The following is a 20,378-nucleotide window of genomic DNA, read 5'->3' as shown; positions in this document are numbered from 1 at the left end:
CAGCATTTCTTACAACTGCTAAAAATCAAGAAACGTGGAAAGTACCTTCGCTATACTTATAGCTTACACTCCAATGAAATCACAAAAATTACAGTAATTATAAGACAAAACCAACCACAAGATAGCTTTACTACTCATTTCTACACAGCTTTTTCTTCACATATAGATACCATCTTAGCTTCTTTCTACCGTTTCCTTCTTGTTATTCTCCGGTGAGATTTTTTTTCACGAGATAATTAAAAATACATATATTTTTTTAACCATAAACAATTTAATCAGATGAAAGTAGAAAGCTCACCATGGCAAAAGCCTCAGCAGTGGCCACCCTCCTTTATTCCGATGGCACCTTAGCCCACAAATAGCTCCAAGCTTTCTTGGGGACTGCTTGCACAGGAATGTATTTAGATCCTCGGTGTTGTAAGAACCCATTTGTCTCCACAGTTATAAGCATAGCATGAACAGGAGTGCCCGATTTTAGAGTAAGCCTGACATGTCTTCCTGAACAGATTCCCCAGCCCCCATGTCTGGATTTACGTTGTTAATTTACTTGTGTTTTATTTTGGAAACTCTAGTGCCTTTTCAGTCTTATATAAATGTGTACATAGACGTATTCTATACGGACAGGACATGCCATATACAGCCAGTGTTTGCTATTAATGACTGTAATCATTAAACATAACCACATATACAGTTTTTGGACTTTTAACCTCGCAGTGTATAGGTTTGTATCCAGTCATAAACACTCTGCTCCTTTTCATTTCCGCAATAAATCAGAGTGGTTTGGTTTTCAGTTTATTTCTAGAAATGCTCAAAATCACAATAAAACTTCACATTTGTACAGCATCGTGTGGTTTTTACCTTCAAAAGAATGATCTCTGTGAGTTTATACATGTACGTAAGACCCGTTTGCTCCGGATCTGATCCAGTCAAATACCAAATGTCCTTAAATCCCACGACACTGGGATTTCACAGATAAGAAGCCTGCATGCAAAGTCAAAATCACAGAGGAGATGACACAAAGCTTTCCCTCACTAGACTGTTTGGATGCTACAGGCCTCACTCTTCTTACTCAGGGTGATATTTTGTGATATAATTAAGACAATTTCTCAGAGGTTAGCCCAACGCCCAGTCTGGGCTGCTGCTGCCTCTAGAAGTTGAGGTGTATTGGTTGGGCTGTGTGAATCCAGCTTAGACACCAGTTCTGCCTGGGAGCACGTCCAGAATAAAAGCTTTGGAGATGGAAGCCTTTAATAGTCTCTAAAGACGTTGATAAGTGCTGAGAGGGTGAAGCAACAAGAGGAAAATTCAGCCAGAAACAGGTAAAAGAATGAGAAGGCATGAAGAAAAACCAATTTTCTCTTTTCTTTCCCAGTAAATAGGATATTTTCATAATAATAATTAGATTTTGGTTTTCTACATCTCATGCTTGAGTGATTCTGTCAGTATAAACCAGAACCAAGCTCCCTGCAAGCCTTGAGGATCAAGTAGAAGCCCCTGGGACTCCCCTCTCCTGTGCTTGCTCTTATGGCAAGGTGGGATTTGATGGAGCTCTGAAGGAGCAGCAACGAGAAAGGAAAAGCATCGCTGTGCCCTCCCATACGGCTTGTTCCACACTGGGACATAGTATGTTCAGGGGAGCACAAGGCATGAGGGCTGTTCAGAGGCTGAAACAAATTCGTGAAAGTCAACAAAGTGTAGGTTGGGAAGCATATTTCATTCTCCGAGAACTGAAAGTAAATGCAAACCATATATACTAGTATGAAGCTTAGGTAAGAAGATAGAAGGGTGTTTTGTTCCTTCCATAAACCACCGATACCTTGCACAGCAGTTATGCCACAGTGGCACGCTGCAATCTTGCCAGGCTGGCAAGTGGAGGTGAGGAAACCCCACTAATAAAAACAACAAAATGCAGGCGCCAGCAGCAAAGAACCAGACAGGCTGGCAGACAAAGGCTTTGCGGAAGGCTGCTGCTTTCAGGACCAGGAAATATTAACCATTAGGAAAAGATGGGATATCATAAATTTTCTTCTTTTTAAAGATTATGTAGTCCTAGATTTGGTTTGAAGGATGCCTGGATGTCACAAATTCAGTGTTCCAAGTCTTACGAATTCTTCTGGGTAACAAGCAACTCACAACAACCCTTTCGTGGTTTTTCTTTTTTTAAACCATAATGATTACAAAGCTAGTATCTTCCACTGTGAACATTTCCTTAGCAAGCATTTGTTTATTATGTTTTACAGAAGCTATTTTATATACACCATCAAACATCTACAAAAAAATGAGTTTTTGATATTTAAAGCCAGCTTAAGGAAATCTTTGCAAATACTTGGGAATTTAAGGCACGCATACAAACCTCAGGATTAGTATGTATAACATTTCTAAGCAAATGCAGTCGACATTTCAATGTAGATAAAGAACTGGTGGATTGCAAAAATATTTCCACCAAAAAAAGCCTTAAACTCTGTAACTCTACATCTGCTGCTTTGTTATGAGTAAAAGAAAGGTGCAAGTGCCTTTATGGGCTTCAGAAGTTGCTTACAGTACTTCACCTGCATTGACCTGTTATTTCTGAGGCACATATTCCTCAGCAAAAGTAATTTTGAAGGGAACTTTGCCTCCCACCTTCTCTCTCAGATGTAAAACCTACAGCAGTTCCCAACCTTTCCCTTTTCGACCCACTTGCTGCAAACCCTCCTTAGGGATGAGCAAGGCCAATAGTGCACTGCAAAGGCCTCCGGATGTAAATTTTGAAGGCCTCATCTGTTAAAGAGATTTAAAAAAAAACAATTACTGGCTATTTAGTTTTAAATTACCTAGAACTACCATTGATCCTGCTCGTTGGCATCTGTGCTAGGCCACAGTCACAGGACAAAAAAGTCTTTTCTGGTGTTCAGATTGAACTTCATGGTTTTTAATTTGTGCACATTGCCTCTTGTCCTGTCACTGGACACTGCTGAGAGAAGTTTGCCTCTTCAGGTATTTATACACATTGCTAACATCCTCATGAACATTTTCCAGTCTCAGCTCTCAGCATTTCCTTATTAGCATTTCCTTATGGGAGAGGTGCTTCAGACCCTTAGCCATTTTCATGGCCCCTTTTTATGTTTTTTAACTTCATGCCTCCTCAATGCATTTATTGCACAAGGACTACATGGTTATGGAAACACAGCTCACAAGAACATAAAGGTTACTCCCCATTCAGCATTTGATGGAAGCCGACTGGACCCTTGTACACCAAGCAGCTTAACTCAGCCAACTACAAGCTCTCTCCCTCAAGTATTTTCATGAACAGAAGTCTACAGCTTTTGTTTTAAGTCAAGCATATCTTCCACTCATGTTCTAGGACAGACTAATGAGGGAACTCCATAGCTTGGTAGGCAGACACAGGCTTGAAGTTCTTCACAAAATTTGGATGTAATCACTTCATCCTCAAACAGTTGTGATTTGCTATCAGGTAGTCTCTGAATCCTTTGACCAATGAGCTTTATCTACACATTTTGGTTCATTCCCCAAAATACTATTCTTGACAAATATTAAAATATTCTCAAATTACAAACACAGTTTGGGAAAAATTCTAGTTACTGCAACTTGAAGTTGCCAGGTATTTTCATATATATTGTGATTTATGAGCACAGATTACTGAAAATCAAGGTTTATTCCCATGGGACAAATTCTCTCTATTCAAACTCTTATCATTGTAATTGGGAATTAAGAATTTTACCAACTGAAGAGCAAATGTTTTCGAACAAAGCAGAATTAACATGACTGTGGAGTCTGAAAAGCCTCTCCCCCTGGAGGCTTTCAGGATTGAGCAGATGAAGCCAAGCTGACTTGATCGAGCACTGAGTTTAGCCTCGCACTTCAACCTGGAGGCTGGGCCAGGTACAGCCTGAGATCCTCTGGAGAGCCATCCCAAACAAGTTTCATATCAATCTAGGAATTTTATTAAGTTTAAATAGCGGAAACAGCCCAAAGATTATAATACCATCATATTTGAAGAGCAGCATTATACCCCTCAAAAAAAAAAAGTTCACTGGCTAACAAAAATGGAAATGGAAAGCTAAAAAAAAAAAAAAAAAAAAAATCTCTTGCTCTTTCAGAATTATACCAAACAAGAAAAAAAATAAACCTGGTATTCAAATGAAGTAATGCAGCACACCAGTATTAATCACAGGACAAAACTCAGTTACAACTGCGATGTTTTATTGGTGTCAATTTATTTTTAACCAGTACATCAGACAATTTTAATTTCAGCAATGATCGCAACAAAGTTAGAATGTGCTTTTATTACAGAGATGTCCAGTGATCTTGGACATGACCAACAGCTAGTCTGGACAGAGACGTGAGCAGGCAGTAATGCACATCAGTTTGCACACCAGTGCTGCACATTCCTGCCACTGGGATCCCACCATTACATCTCAGAAATAGAGAAGTAGCAAAGAAACAAATGCAGAGGGAGCAAACAGTTTAAGTACAGTATCTGTCTCTTGTGAAGTTAGAAACAGAATTTAGTAATTAATAAAATATAAGTTCTGATTAGACTTCTAGAGTTTACCATTTAGAGATCTGTGCTGTTACAAACAATGGTTCTGAAATTACTTTGGGTATATTGACTTCCTGGGGGTATAGTTTGCCTGACTTTTTTTCAGAAGCTTACTGTGACATCTATTGTTTAGGAAAATGTCAGCCACCAGTAAGCTGCTTTTCATTCAGCGTGTCCATTATTCTCAGTAATTTGTATCTGATAAAAAATTAGTTCCTATGTGTTCATATGATCCTTTAATGAGCCAACTAAACAAATTCTTACCAGGTTTTCACACATGGAACACCACCTGAATAAGACTTACCATTTTAATTTCTGTGGGAAGTTGGGTAACAAGGATTCAACAAGCTAACCACACACCACACAGAAAGGACAACTGGAAAGACTTAACAGATCTGATGCTTAGGATAGAGGAACAAACAATTTAGAGAAACCAGTTACTGCACAAGCAATCCTCAGTGCAAGCTTCTCAGAGCTTACTATAAGAGCCTGCACACAGCAAGTTAAGGTTACCTTCATTCACTGACTCATGGTACCACATTTGCACCTTTTTAAAAAAGCACTTCCACTAGTTTAGCTACATTTATACACTTTCTTTAGATCAGTTAAGCTAGTGCAACACCTTGTGCCCTAGACTAGAACTGGAACACATTTAAGCTACTGTTAAACATATTTAGTTGCTTACTGTTTTTTGTTTTTTTTTGGATGACCCCTCCACAATACCTCCAGAAATTTATCAGGAAGGTGGTCAATGCTTTTCAGGACAGTCAACCTTTCTGTATAAACACTTCCATCAGTAGAAGCCACCATCATCAAAAACAGGCATGCCTCCAATGCCTCCAAACATATATATACACCCTTCTCTCCACTGAAACCAGCTCAGGCTTTAAAAGTCTGTCTTGCCCCAAGAAAAAGCCAGACAAAAGTGCTTCATAGGTCAGAATCAGCCTGTGATCAGAGTGAATAATACTTATTTTAGAAGCTTCCACGTAAATGCCTTATTTATGTATAAGGAATATTACTATTGCAGAGAAAATCACTTACAGGGATCTAAAAACCCATTCAGGAACTCCAAATAGGGATCTAAAATCACTTACAGGGATCCATTACTTATTCAACACTGCAACTGAAAGACAACATATTTGAGATCTCTGAAATTTATCACAATACTGAGTACAGCAAACATTACAGCTACATGGAAGAGCACATTTTTGAAAGCAGTGATACTATTTGATTCTCCTAAAGTCCCTAAAGCACAGGAGAAAATATTTCTTCAGCTACTCGCCTACCCAGCCCCTCCTGGGATTCAAATAGTGTCTCCATTAAGTCACCCTCGTTGAGATGTTTAATGAAGCTTAGCGTGATGCACATGCTCCTGTGTCAACACCAGATTCTTTGCCAGGTTCTGCTGGATTTAGTTGCCCCTCTTCTTTTAGCTTCACTTGTCTAAAGTCTTCCCTGACTTGTTCTAAAAGATCTGGCTTGAAAATGACATCGAGTGCTGTCATTGCCAAAGCTTTTGCTGTGCGCAAAGCATAGAACTGAGCATTCTGTGACCCTATGGAAAAAAAGCAAGAGAAATTTCAAGCCACATTACTAGTATTAGATGCAAACTACTAGAGCACCACATAAAGCATATTTTATAAAGTAAGATCCTGGAGTTTCAATTACAAGAAGAGATCCTCAAAAATTTTTTACATGCAGGTGCTTAACTTTCTATTGTCGAGGTAAACAAGATGGAAAATAGGAAAGCAAATGTTCACACTTCTCTTTTTAGAAAACAGATTTAAAATGTTATCTTTATTTGCAGAGCACTGTGTTTTACGAGTAAAAATTACTGCTATCTTTTGACTCATGTTTAGAAACTCCTCAAAAATACGCTGCCAGGGCTAACACTTCTAACTTCTTCAGAGTAGGCAGTATACTGAAGAGCAGTCTGGCTTTTAGTATAAGGAGGGGATCATCTTTCCCATATGCATTTAATCTTAAATACAAAAATAGAAGTTAGAGAAATTGTCAGTTGCAGAGCTGCAGAGAAAAGCTAAGTCAATTGTTTCAGGGTCCACATTCAGCTCGGATCTCGTAACGCTCGAGGAAAGCTACTGCACTTCTGGATAGCTGTTTATATGCAGCCACTTTTGTATCTACTACTTACACTTTCACACATTTACTATAAAGTAGCTCTGAACACCACAGCAGCATGGGAAAGCTTTTATCTTGGGCAATTCAAAATATCTAGTTTCTAAATACACCACCATGAAGAGTCAGCAGCCAGACTCCACAACACCTACAGGTTCTAAACATGAACCTCTGTTTTCCACTTCCACTCACCTGCAGCTTCTGTGTACTGCTCAGTATGATTCAATGCATCAGAGCCAATATAAAAATAAGGATGAATCCCAGGGACTACAAAGGTAACGTTTCCAAAGTCCGTGGAACCTAGAAGCAGCATGAAAATTCTTAGTGAATACGTGCTGAAGAGTTTTAGATACTGTAGGAAAATGTATGATAGACATTATCTCCATCCCATAATTAGAATATCCTTTGTCCCAAATACTAAAATGTAAGCATTTCTAATTGTTCATTATCCATACAAAAATCCCCCATCACAGAGCCAAGCTTTTCCTAACTAGCCATCTTCAGATGCTTCTCTCCAGTGTGCTTCTGAACAATAATCTATTCCTGGACTGCAAGAAAATGCTATCAACATGTCCCTATTCCATTTACTGTTAAATTTTCATCAAGCATCTCCTGATAGCAAGGTGTAATTCAGAAAAGATAAAAGCTCCAAGCCTTGGAGTTTGGCGCAGGCCAGCTATTTCACACCCTGGTACAGCCTCTAGAAATCAGGCCCAACAGTTACCCTTCTCACCAGTATGCGAATGTTCCACATGAGGTAGGGACTCTGAAGAACAAAATCTATTTTTAAACAAAGAGACTGAGGACAACTGTTTTCTGGTATTTTTTTTTGATTGTTCAGTTATGGAAACATTAATAGCACAAGTGTTCTTGAAAAAACAAGATCAGAACTAAACTCCAAACAAGAGAAGTACTTTGTAGATGTCAAGAAATCTTGAGAGCAATGCTGATTTTAATGACTCTTTCATACCTAACACTATCAGTAGGACAGTAACTGTCCCCAAGTACTACACTGTCCCTTTAAAGATGGTGATGATCCTATATAGTAAGTCATCCAAGAATCCGCAACTATGTCCTGAGTGCTTTGTGTTACTTTTTTAAAGCCAAACAGGCAATCCACTCAGTAAAGTCAAGTTCTCCCCTACTGTTAAAAAGCTGTTTAGAAGCTGGAGAAAGTGACACACCAGTTATTGTGAAACTCAGGTACCACAGAAAGCATAACACGACCTTGTTTCATATGGGGGTAAAAAGGGATAACTAACTAACAGATCCCAATTAACTTTTTTCAGGTCAATCAGAATGCTTTTTTCTTTGGGGATAGGATATGAAAGGAGTCTTCCAAAGATTTAAAAACTGCAACACATCAGACAGAATCCATATCATGACATCTTTGTAAGATGACAGAGAAGATATCAGTTATGCCTTAAGACTTCATATTTAATCGGTTGCAGAGTATAGATTTTATGTGGAAACATATGGTTATTAAAACTGAGTCCACAGAGACTAAATTCTCCAACCTATTACCATTTCCAAGTTATTTTTACTGAATGTAAGGTATTTAAACCAGGCGTTGATCATTTAAAAGATGAGTTTGCCAAGTCAAAAGTCAAACGGTTTTTAATAAAATTGTGAGAGTCAATTCTTCCTATCAAAAATGTTAGGCCCTTAGTAACAGCTTATCAGCATGTCCCAGTAGTTTCCACACAACCATCCAGAACTGCATACTTGCTAGAGATCTACAGATCAGATTTCCATCTGGAAGCATAAATAATAGCACAGTTATCAATAGGATATATAGATTCATGCACTATCTTCAATAGAAAGGTATTGGGGACTCCAGCCTCTAAAAAAAATATCCTGAAGCAGATGCTGAAACCTATTCAAGTCACTGAGCACATCATGGAAGCCAGTTATTACCACAAGCATGAGAACAGGAGAAAATGCATCTGATTCCAGGAAGCCTTTATATTCAACCCCAGACTTCAAAAGTGTATTTTCAAAACATACTGGCTCCTTATCAACTATGCCTCGGCTATCCACAGGACACCAGCAAAACCTCTGAACACTAAAAATGTCGAAATTATCACAAGCGGGGGTACCTCAACTAAAGCTGGGCCATCTGCTGTGGGAGGTCATCAATACCCTGAAGCAGAGCTATCTACCAGCAGGAGGAACAGCTCGTGGCACCTTCTCAAAGCTACCTCATTCTGTCACATCCTTCTGGTTGCGTGCAAAATGAGTGGAGCATGCCAAGAGGCAGTGTGATTTGAGAGACTAAAGGAATTCTTCACAATGCTTAGCTGCCTAGAGCGATACCTGTAAGCAGACCGATACTAATACCCATGTAGAGGTGGCAGCGAGTATGCTCATCTGTTAACGACTTTTCTGCTGCACAGACATGGAGAAGCAACTGAGCTATCTTCCTTCCCTTTCAACAGAAGAACCTGATATCCTAAAAGAAAACATTGAAAACCATATGAAAACTAAACAGAAATAAAAGGTCTTGAAAAGTATGAGACAAAACACGCAGCCCTCCCCCAAACAGGGTTGCAGCACACGAAATTCCGCTTCTGTCTCTGGAGACTGCACTTTATTACTCCTGACCCCAACACAACCAGTATTCACGGGAGAAGCTGTGGAAAGAAGTCAGTAAAGGCCCACAGCAGCATGCAATAAAAATTTAATTTCTCAAGTATATTTTGACATTTGACAGGTAATTTAAGGACAAGACAGACATACAAGGAGTTTCAGTTTAAGCAAGTTAATGTTTAATATTTAATCATGTAACTTACCTAGGAAAGCACTATTAAAAGTAGGTGTTTATGCCAAGTTCACTGAAAGGATCCCCAGTATTCATATTCACAACCTCCTGAACCCTTAATACAATGTTTTGAGGGAAGGAACTAAAAGAGCTCCAGAAAATTTCACTACAGTAACCGTTCTAAAATAAGGACCCTCACGTAAGACCCATTCTTAGGTTAAATGAGCAAAGTCCTAAAACTTAAATGTACCATACTGAAGGAAGAAAAAACTGCTTTTCATTATAATCTGATTTTAAACACACAAAATAAAAACAATTGGAGAAAACATCATCCAAATCTGGAAGGGAAGTAGCAAATAGAGGAAAACCAACCAAAATACCACTAGATATGTTGTGGCCCCCCTCCAAAAAGTTTGGAGAACTGTCTCCAAACACCAAGATCTCAACTGCCCATCTTTGGATGATGTGCATTTAATATCGGGGATATTAGTAACACGATCAAACTAATGAGAATAACAGTTTTTTACTGAGCACCACTGTTTCTTTCTGACCAAAGAGAAAGACCTTTAACACGAGTGGCCTACAAATGTTTATATATAAAGCTACAAACAGTAGTAAGTCTTCTAAGTGCTGCTGATACTTAAAAAGAGCTCCTGTAGAAGATTCAAGGAAGGAAAAAAACATAAAGGGTAACGAGAAACACACCTAGGCATTCAAGAACTCACCCTCCAATTACTATAGGCCTGAGAGACCAAAAAAATGAAGTAGTTTGAAACACGGTCAAGACCCAAAAGCGAGCACCTACTTGAACCACCACCTTTTGAAAACCAATGTGCTCAATTTGTGAACTAAAATTAGAAGCATAGAATTATCTGTTAATGGAAAGAGGTTTTGATTAGTTCCTGAGATACTTAAAACTTCCACTTAAAAATCTCTTCAAAAGAAATCTAAAATTTTAGTTAAATGGTAGTAAACTTGTTTATATGTAAGCTTTGACAATATTATTAAACAAGGTTTCTAGAAGCTAGACCTCATCTCCACTCATAGCATAAAGCAGGATTCTGTATGACAAGCCTCAATTCATTCCAAGTCTTAAGTGTTTCTTACTTGAAATATTTTCAAAGATAACAGAAAACAGTTACAGCTTTTCATGTGCTGGGGCTACTTCTGAGCTTCCAAAGCACACACACACACAGGCCAGAGGCATGAACCTCTTACACTGCTTCCATTTTTTAATTTGACCTTTTCTTCTGACCCGTTTTGTTTAACTTAACTCTAACCCATCATTTCAGACACTTGGAAGCTGATCAATCTAACCTTAAGTCACAACAACCACCAAAAAAAAAAAAAAAAAAAGATTGAGTTACCTGACAAACCATTCAAAATAGAGTCTTCTGATATAAATTCTATTCCAAGTTTCTTTCCATTCTCCTTGTAAGCCTTCTCCAGGCTCTTATTTGGAAGCACATTGTAGTAATCATTCTTTCCACCTTTTATTTCCACCTAGTCAAAAGAAACAAGTGATTAGACATTTTTCTCCAACCTAAGCCAGTTTAATGTAAACAATCACAAACAAGGACTGGAAAAGTTAAACACATGTCCCTGTTTCAGGCCCCTATCAAAATGGACTTAAGTGCTAAGTTTATTTTAGCAATGTAACATTCAGCCAAACATTGGCCTTGATGAAAACAGCTTGTTTTCTGTCAAGCTTGCACTAGACAGCCAAGTTCCAGAAGCACAGACTTCATAGACTGCATCTCCACAAACAGCAAACAAAAACGACCTGCAATTGTTTCTAATGATTTCCACTGCAGGTACTATTAAGTTAGGTCAAAAGCAATTTAGTCTTCCACCAATTTTTTTGTATTTTTTTAATTGTTTTTATATTTAGATCAGTTCTAATAATCACAGCCTCTTTGTTTATGAAGCAGTTCATGGGACCAGGTGGGTGCATCCAAGGGTGCTCAGTGAGAAGGGGGCAGCACTGCAACCAAGGAGCTATAATTTTGTAAATGTCACTGAAGTAGAGGGATGTTCCAGATGACTGAAAGAGTTAAAAGTGACATTTATATTGAAGGGCCAGGAGGATCTTGGAAATTACTGACTGTACCATCATACTGACATTATCATTTTGTCCTCAAGCTCCTGGAGAGATTACAAAGCAAATCCTACATCCAACACCCAGGCACAAGAACCACAAGGCGGTTGAGAACATCCAGCATAAATTTACTAAAGAGCAGATGGTGCATAACCACACTTAGCTTCTCACGACGATGTCTGGCGTGGCAGACGTGGAACACATTGAGGTTCAAAGGGTTATGATCAGTGGCACAAAAACCCAAGTTATCACGTTTCTTGCAGTAAATATTGGTGTCATTACTGGTTTAGTGTTTTTATTATCATTACAGACAACAGGTGAGAGTGCACTCAGCAAGTTTGCCAACTCTACCAAGCCAGTGGGGAGCAGGTGAAAAGCTGGAGGGTAGAGGCAACAGATAAGCTCAAGGGTTGACTATGTACTATTCAGAAGGATGGCAACAGGCCAAAGAAATAAAAACAGGCTGACAGAAACCTCAAGAAACCGCAACTGAATAGCACACAGTGTCACAGAAATTTACATTTTTTCCAGCCAAACACCATGCAGAAAAGAAATGCTGGTCCTAAACAGGGAGAATCTCATCTCCAGTGTAACAGAAACGCAGGACCATGAATACATACTTACTCTACATCCTGTGGCCAGTGCTGCAGCTTTGAAGCAGTTCTCAACCTTCTCTGTCAGAACAGAAAGATCTCTCATTGATGGGGCACGCAAGTAGAACTCCAGCTCAGTGTAAGAAGGAATAATGTTAGGTTTCACACCACCATTTTTTATTACGCCTGTAGAAAGAGAAAAGTCACGTTAACAGTGTTAAACCCAACCGCCTGATCTTCATCCCTGCCATGAAACTCTTCGCCTGAACTATATACAGACAAAACCAAAAACACCAGCTCAGCATGAAATACAAAATGCCAAAAATGTAGCGCATGGACAAAATTTCATCACCACATCAGATTAAGTGGGATGCGTACATGCTTTCCAGTGTGATTTCATCCTATTCCTTGGTTAGACATCTGTTATAAACCTAAAACCAAACCAAACTAGCATTTATAATTAATCCCCTGGAATCTGATGCATCACAATTGTAAAGCAATCTGTCTGCCATTGACAAAAGAGCTGTTATAAAGGCTACTGTGGATTCCTTCTTTTAAAGGTTTCCACATCTAGAATATTTCCAACTTCTTTTGCCAGCTTGGACAGAAATTTTATTAAGCTACATTTGTCTGCAATACTGGAGTAATGGGCCAACTCCAGGGGACAAAGTTTGTTAGACTCCTCATACCAATTCTTTGGAATATTGCAGTGTGTACAACATGGACAATTTTATTCAAGGGTGAAGTGCTCCCTCAAGGAAACAGCTACATAGCTTTCAGTTATGGCATCAGAGACATTATCATAAAACACTGTAGCATTCAGCTATTTTAACAATAAAAAGTTGTAGACTTCAGTATCACATTAGATTTTAATGCAGTAACAACTAGCTACTTCCAACAGGCTGCCTTTGTTCCTAGGTCTCCTAGCCTCAATCTATATATGTCAAAAATAACTGGTTTTCTCTAGAACTTGAGAAACTTATCTGCTTTAAATGGAAGTACTGCACAGAATTACTGATGGGTAATTTAGATGTGTGTCACTGAAACCTGAAAAGACAGCGCTACCAGAATGCAAATGGGCAACAAATCTTCACCTCTGGTACAGAAAGTCTATAAAGACTAGGAACTCCCACCCCTTCACGTAGAGCTTTCTTGTCTTGAATACAAAGTGCTAAATCAAACACCAGTCAGTACTGGTCCGTAAAAGGAACAGCTCAGGTGAGACAGACATCACAAAAAAGGGAACCAAGAAGTCAGCAAATAAGTAATCGCACAAATCTACGTGACAAGACACATTTGCTCAAAACAAGCTGCTTAATGAGCAAACAGCTTTCCCGTCTTCAGTGCACTTGTGAACAGAACGGGACAGGGTCTAGCAGCATGCAGTCTCTTCAATATGGATATGCAATACTGAATGGAGAGACGATCTTAAGTAGGCTGTCTTACAGATCATATCCTGCTCCTAGGTGGAACTTTTTTTTTTTTGCAACCTGTTTAATACTGCTTGAAAGGAAAAAAATATATATTCCTGTTTTTCAAGGGGCAATGTTTAGTTGGAAGTGGAGAAAAGATAACCCTATCAAATATCAGACAAACAATAACATTGTTCATTTACATTAAACACTGCTCAGGGATTCTAGACATGAAATAATGGAAACTATTTCAGTGTTTGTTAGTGGGTTAAGACTAAGATTTTTAGGATCGCTTAAGGCATCTAGTGATGTTACTGAAGGCTGCAACACAAGACCTCCAACACTGCTGTAAGTAAAGCGTTCCTAAAATTAAGCACCATTCTGGTTGCTTACACCTTCCCAGAAGCATTTTAAATACTTCCAGTTTGAAAATCAAGTTTATGGCAGCAGTTGTATCAACACAGCAATTTAAGTTTCACTGTAGTTCAGGACGTGCTAACCCTACTAGGTTTGTTTAGATAGTTTTTGCATATTTTACCCACGTGGCCTTTAGAAACTAAGAAGAAACTACCGTTTTAGGCTCAAATCTGATAGACGACTTGGACGCCTTCAACTTTAATCTTAAACCTGCAACAACAGTTTCATACACCAAAGCCTGTAATTGTATGTCTTGTCTCCCACAGAGCTATAGGACAGAGAGCTAAGGCTGTGCCCTCTGCAGGAAGTTCATCTGGGCAAGCCATACAGCAGAACTGCAAACGTATCTTCATCTACAGTGAAAAGGATTTGGGCTTCCAGATTCCATTTTGATATCCTGGAGAGAAATATGCACAGGTATTACATAGCACAAGCAGCCAAAACGCAATGATCACAGGACTCCTGGAAGTTTTGTAGCTCACAGAATTTTCCAAATAGTTCTGCATTCTCAAGTCTTTTTAGAAATGGCCATATTTCTTAACTTAATAATTTCTTAATTTAACAACTTTGAAAAAGCTGTGTTGGGTGCAGTAAGGGAAATTGGTGTCTACAGCTAATGGGCAGCTTCCACCTAAACTTCTGTGACTTTCTCACCACACAAAAAGAAATGCAAGGTATTCGAGTTTAAGTTAAGCTTAACAGTTAACATACCTTACTGCAGAAGGAACACACATTTCTACCTGAAGCTCTACAAGGTATTAAACAATAGAATCCAGCACACATCTGACTGGCCCACTACTCAGAACTATAGATTCCTGCCATTGCTTGTTTTTAACAGTTCAGCAAATAAACTTCAGTCACAGGACCACTATACCTCTACATAAATGTCAACATAAATTACTTTTAATTCATGGAATGCCTACTACAAATATGGTGAGAAAGTAATCATTTTTCAGAAGCATTTAATCTTATGCCTGTGCAAAAAGGCATACATTGGCTTTAAGGAATTCCAAGCCCTGTAACAAAGACTTAGCTGTTTCATTCTAAATGGCAACATCAGGTGCAAGGACTTAAGATTTGTCCAGTATCTACTTACATACAAGTGTCTGCTTCTGAATCTGACCCATAAGTCCATTTCCAGCAGTTAATTCTGACACCGTGATTGTAAAAATTACAGACAAACTACTTCAGTTAAATAGTGCAATTTCATATTTGAGGTGACACTAGTCATTTAATGCCATAATGCAGTATCTTAAGTTGTGGGATTTTGTAAGTTAGTATTTGAACAGCCTAAAGTCTTACGTGCTGGACGTCAGATTTAATGAAGGTCTCACCATGAACTCTCCAGGTTGGTTTCATTTGCTGTCTTAAAACAGACAGATTGTTGTATGCAAGAACAGCAGCATCTAATGCATTAACTCCTTCCCAAGGATAAGCAGCAGCATGAGAAGCTTTTCCATAGTATTTCACAGTCACGCTAGGAAATAAAAGGCATTGCTTACTTGCTGTTCATTTACTTAAAAAAAACCTCTAAAATACAAAGTTCCTTTTGTTCACACAATTATATTTAACTTATGTGCAGCAGAACACCAAACAATTTACCTAGCACTACACTGTTGAAAAGCTAAGCTGTATTTGAGTGCAGGACGGTCCTGAAAGAGTTCTAGAAAACTAATGGAATGAAACAACAAAGAACCAAGTGGGCAAAAGTTCCCATAATGTACAGCCTTTCCTGTGTATTGAAGGCTTCAGATACTAATTGAATGTCTCCACTTTTCTGCTTATTGCCTATTTATGTCTGCCTATTGAGACAAAGCTACTAATATTCTTCTCTGAGGATAATAAACTTTCTCCAATTCAAAATAAGTAGATTGTCCTAGTTTTTGCCAAACTTTTAGACGTGCTACATAAAAGACAGCAAAAGAACATTAGTAAGATCACATACAATCCATGTCTAAATAAAAACAAGTTTTAAGTGTAATAAAAATACAACCTAGTATATAAAATATACATACCATGCTACCTCAAAGATGTCCTTTCCCTTCACACCTCAAAAATGCTGGTAGAAATGTTTGCAAAGATAGAAATGTAGTGCAGAAGTTGTAAAACTCAAAATACTGGACCTAAACATGTCCAGCAAGATGAAGCCAAGCATGAATTCTTATGAGTGTCACTTCTTAGGCTTACAAAGTAATTTATTTGGTGTTTTGAATTACATGCAAACGCATTACACTGAATACTTACATCTATATAAAGTATTACCATTTCTCAAACACAAATACTGGTTTTTATCCATCCTAGGGTTTGACCTCAAAACCCAGTCCTGTACATGTATCACTCCATCCTCGGCCCTCACTCTCCTCCAAGACACACACACCACTTGGCTCTCACCCAGCCAGACGCAGCCCTGCTGGGCTGTCCCCGCCTTGCACAGACACCAACTTAGCCACTTATCCCGAACTGACCCCTCATGTCCCGAGCCATGGCACAGCTGTAAGTCTGTAGCTGTACTGAAATACTGGAGAGCAAAGAGGGACACAGTGGAGTCCACACTTACAGTGGTAAAAGCCTTCCTCACAGATTAATGTCTGCAATCCAAATTCAGGTTTTGTAATGCCCCTTTCTTTCCCCCCTTGTCCTCCAAGGGAATCTTACACCCTACTCCGTTGAGTTTTAATTACAATTATCATACCTGTAATCAAGAAAACTTATCCATTAACATCCCAAGCATTAGACTGTGGTCCCTCAAATCAACTTGCAAAGAAGGCAGGACAGATCCCTAGCTATTCTCCAAAGAAAATGGAGAGAAGACAAAGCAGAAAGTCATGTTGCAATCATTTTTGTCCACAAGAAACATGGGCTGCTTAACAAAAACTGTTCTTTCAGCATTCATTTTCTTGTAGACTCTATTGCTACATGTCACATTCAGAATAAAAACACATTTTGGTGAATAAAACAACCCTGAACCAATCGAGTATCAGCAGAACAACATGGATCCTGTTTGACCAACAAAAAAGTAGGCTGATTAGGTGGAGAGTAACTAAGAATTGGCAAATTATGGCACGTATGCAAAACAGTTGTCCCAGTATGTTAATTTTAGTTCAGGCACAAGATAGCTGAATTCAGAGTTTGCAGATACAGTAAAACTAATAATGCAGTGATCAGTAATCCTTAAATTCCTTGGGAACAACCAAAAGGCCAAATGCAATGCATGAAAACAGTCTTTGTGCCTCTGGAATCTCATTATTACATAAATCATGGCATAAGCTGAGTATTTCAAGCTGTTTCACTCAGTGCTTCAGTTCCATGCCTCCTCTGTATTCAAGGTTGAAAGGCCATGTAGGACTTGTATCCAGCAGTAGACTATCACCTCTGAAGGGAGATCCCTACATCTTACTGTATCAACCAAAAAAGGCCATTACAAGAGATGAAGTTAACAGAAAGACAAATACATCCGTGAAAATTGTATTTTGAAGATTATAGTCTTAAGGGACAGCAACCAAAAGCCAAGCAAAGCCTCAAAAGTACACTGCAATAAGAACAACGAAGGTAAATAAGAGAGGACTAACTATGGAAGGATGACTAGTTCTTGCCAACCCTGTCAATTTTTACCATTGAACTAAGCAGTAACTGAGGTAAATTATTCACCAGGAAGATCACTGACAAAATTAAAAGGACCAATAAAATCAAGCACATAGGCGTCTGGGAAGTCACATGTTTGACTAGAGAATCGAATGTAATACTTGTAAAAAACACTCAACACAAAAACTCCTTTACACTGGAGGAAGTTACTAGTAGAGTCCCTGCAGGTTCAGTCCTTGCGATTGAGTAACCGTGGAGTAAAGTGTACTAGTAAAACCTGCTGGGACCCTATGGAAACAGAAGAGGTTTCAAATACCAAAAGAATAGCATGACCCTGCAGACCAACATATCAGGAATATAATTAAACTCAAAAATACTCTAGAAATCACGCAGTTCCAGACAAAGCACGTCTTTGCAAGTTGCTTGCTTGAAAATGACTTAAGAGGAAAGTTCATTGGGTGTCTGTGAAATAGACTAGTGCCTACTAAGGTACTAATCTGTTGAAAGTCAAATCCCTCTAAGATGCATTTCTGCTGAAAATTCGGGGAAACAAGGCACTGTGGCTCCAGCATTAGCTCAGAAAGATCTAATATAATTCCCCTGGCAGAACTGTGAACAGTTCTAGTTAGGAACATCCAGCAAGGAGCACTTCAAGACGAGTCTCCCTGAATACAAATGAAGAACAACCACAGACAATGAGCACTAGAGCTAATGAAAAGATGGCAAGGCAACGTCCCCAAAGAGCTATCCGACAAAAAAAAAGTGGAACAAGGGTATGACTGCTGCCTACACACATATTGGGGGTACACATGAAGTAATGCCAGGAAATAATTTGGGCAAAGACAAAGCTGTTGTTAAGAGTTAATAGATACTGAATGGCCATAATTAAATTTAGGCTAAAAATTAATAAGGACCCAAAGAGCAGTCAGGCTTAGCTGGTTAGCTGTTTCCAGAAGTGGGAGAAAAAACAAGCAATTCCACAACTGACTAAAATAAAAGATACTGAGAACTACATGACTTGATATCCAGGAAAGCAAGAAGCTATAATCAATGAGATGTCCCCTCGTATACTTTTTTTTTTTTTAAGTGCTTTTAAAATGATTTTTTTTTAGAGGCAAAGGATTATCACATGCACGTATAAGAAAAGTCCAGAAACATAAGAGAAAATGGTCTGGGGTAAACACGATTATCCCTGAGCAGCCAACTATGTGAATGCCATGCTGAACGCTGCACTTTGCACTGCTCAGAGTCCAGAGGAGGGATACGGCTCCTCAGCTGACTGCAAACACCTTGCCTGGAGGGCACTTGCGAGGTCCCCTGCCTAAGTTCAGCCTCTTCCAAGCAGCAACCCCGTTCGGGGAGGGGAACCAAAGGCAACAGCAAGACACCCCTTTCCATGTGAACCCGCTCACTCACTCGTGCTCGGCCACATCAGGCAGATAGGCCGCGTTTTCTTGCGACGGGTGCGCCATAAACACCACATCCAGGTCGTCAAACGCCCCGGCGTTTATCAGGTCAATTTTGCCACCTCCTTGCTCCTCCGCAGGCGTCCCCAGCACGGCGACCTGCAGCAGAAACACACCGATTCAGGGGAGAGCACCGACCGGGGGCACGAAGGAGACACGAAGGGACCCTCAGGAGGGCTCCCACCTGCACGGCGCTGGGAGCGGGCTGCGGCAGGCTCTCCAGGGCGGCTTTAAGCCCCAGGGCGGCGGCTGCCCCCACCTCGGCGATGAGGTTGTGGCCGCAGGCGTGCCCGATGCCGGGCAGCGCGTCGTACTCGCACAGGAAGGCGATGCGGAGCGGGCCGGGGGGTCCCTGCGGCCCGGCCGTGCCCCAGTCGGCGCGGAAGGCCGTGCCCAGCTTGTAGCGGGGCCGCACGGCCCAGGCGGCGCCCGGCAGCTCCCCGCTGGCGAAGAAGCGGGTGAGGGCGTCGTGAGCGTGGTGCTCCTCGTAGGCCAGCTCGGGCCGGCTCCAGATGCTGCGGCTCAGGGCGCCCAGCCGCGCCGCGTTCAGCTCCACGCCCTCGCACGCCCGCTGCTTCAGCTCCTCCAGCAACACCTCCTGCGGCCTCATCGGCACCCGCGGCTCCCAACGGCTCCTAACGGCTCTTAACGGCTCCCAACGCTCACGCCGCGCGCACCTGCCGAGCCCACACTGCGCCGCCCGCCGCGGCCGCGCCTTTTATAGGCTCTGCCCTGCCGCGGGGCGCGCTGGGAAATGTAGTTCTCGTCGGGGCTCGGGTGCCGCCGGCCATTTTGGGCGTCCGAGGCTTTGCTGCTGTCTCTCAGATTTTTTTATTTATTTTTATTTTTTTGTCTTTCAACATCATATTTGTCCCCCAGACATTGCCTTTATTCCACAGTCCCAGAATGGTTGAGGTTGGCCATCTGCCCCATCCCCTTCCCACGTGGACACTGCCCAGCACCACGTCCAGGTGGCTTTGAACATCTCCACGGAGGAGGCTCCAGCACCTCCCCGGGCAGCCTGTGCCGGTGTTCAGCGACCACACAGCACAGAAGTGCTTCCCAGTGCTCAGACAGAACCTCCCATGTTTCAGCTTGTGCTCATTGCCTTGTCCTGGCACTGGGCACCCCTGAGATGAGCCTGGCTCTGCCCTCTTTGCACCTTCCTTTTGGGTATTTCTGCACATTGAGGAGATCCCTGCTCTTCTCCGGGCTGAGCAGTCCCAGCTCTCTCAGACACTGCACATAGGAGTGGTTCTCCAGTCCCTTGATCACGTTGGTGGCCCTCCGATGGCCTGTTTTCAAGTCTCTCTTGTATGGGGTGGAAGGGAGGGAGTCATTTCATCAACCAGAAGTCCTGTCTGCTT

The 20,378-nt window shown here is 40.7% G+C and overlaps 1 protein-coding gene across 2 annotated transcripts; it reads right to left on the bottom strand.

Annotated features, from left to right (window-relative positions):
- Positions 1–4,186: 4,186 nt before the first annotated feature.
- Positions 4,187–19,693, bottom strand: PM20D2 (peptidase M20 domain containing 2). Of its 2 annotated transcripts, none has more exons than XM_082756804.1 (7): positions 19,196–19,693; positions 18,962–19,110; positions 15,298–15,440; positions 12,166–12,320; positions 10,811–10,946; positions 6,875–6,982; positions 4,187–6,101 (listed from the first exon to the last, which is right to left on the bottom strand). In XM_082756804.1, the coding sequence occupies exons 1-7, from the start codon at positions 19,619–19,621 to the stop codon at positions 5,899–5,901; spliced, it is 1,320 nt and encodes a 439-aa protein (XP_082612930.1). In that variant the 5' UTR covers positions 19,622–19,693; the 3' UTR covers positions 4,187–5,898. The 2 variants fall into 2 exon arrangements, 1 of the variants encoding a protein (XP_082612930.1); XR_014317181.1 differs by lacking the exon at positions 4,187–6,101 and adding an exon at positions 8,999–9,134 and having other exon boundaries at positions 6,874–6,982.
- Between the last annotated feature and the right edge of the window lie 685 nt (positions 19,694–20,378).

Source organism: Aythya marila (assembly GCF_965140915.1).
Source record: "Aythya marila genome assembly, chromosome: 3".
Lineage (NCBI taxonomy): Eukaryota > Metazoa > Chordata > Aves > Anseriformes > Anatidae > Aythya > Aythya marila.
This window is presented reverse-complemented; position numbering and strand designations above follow the sequence as displayed.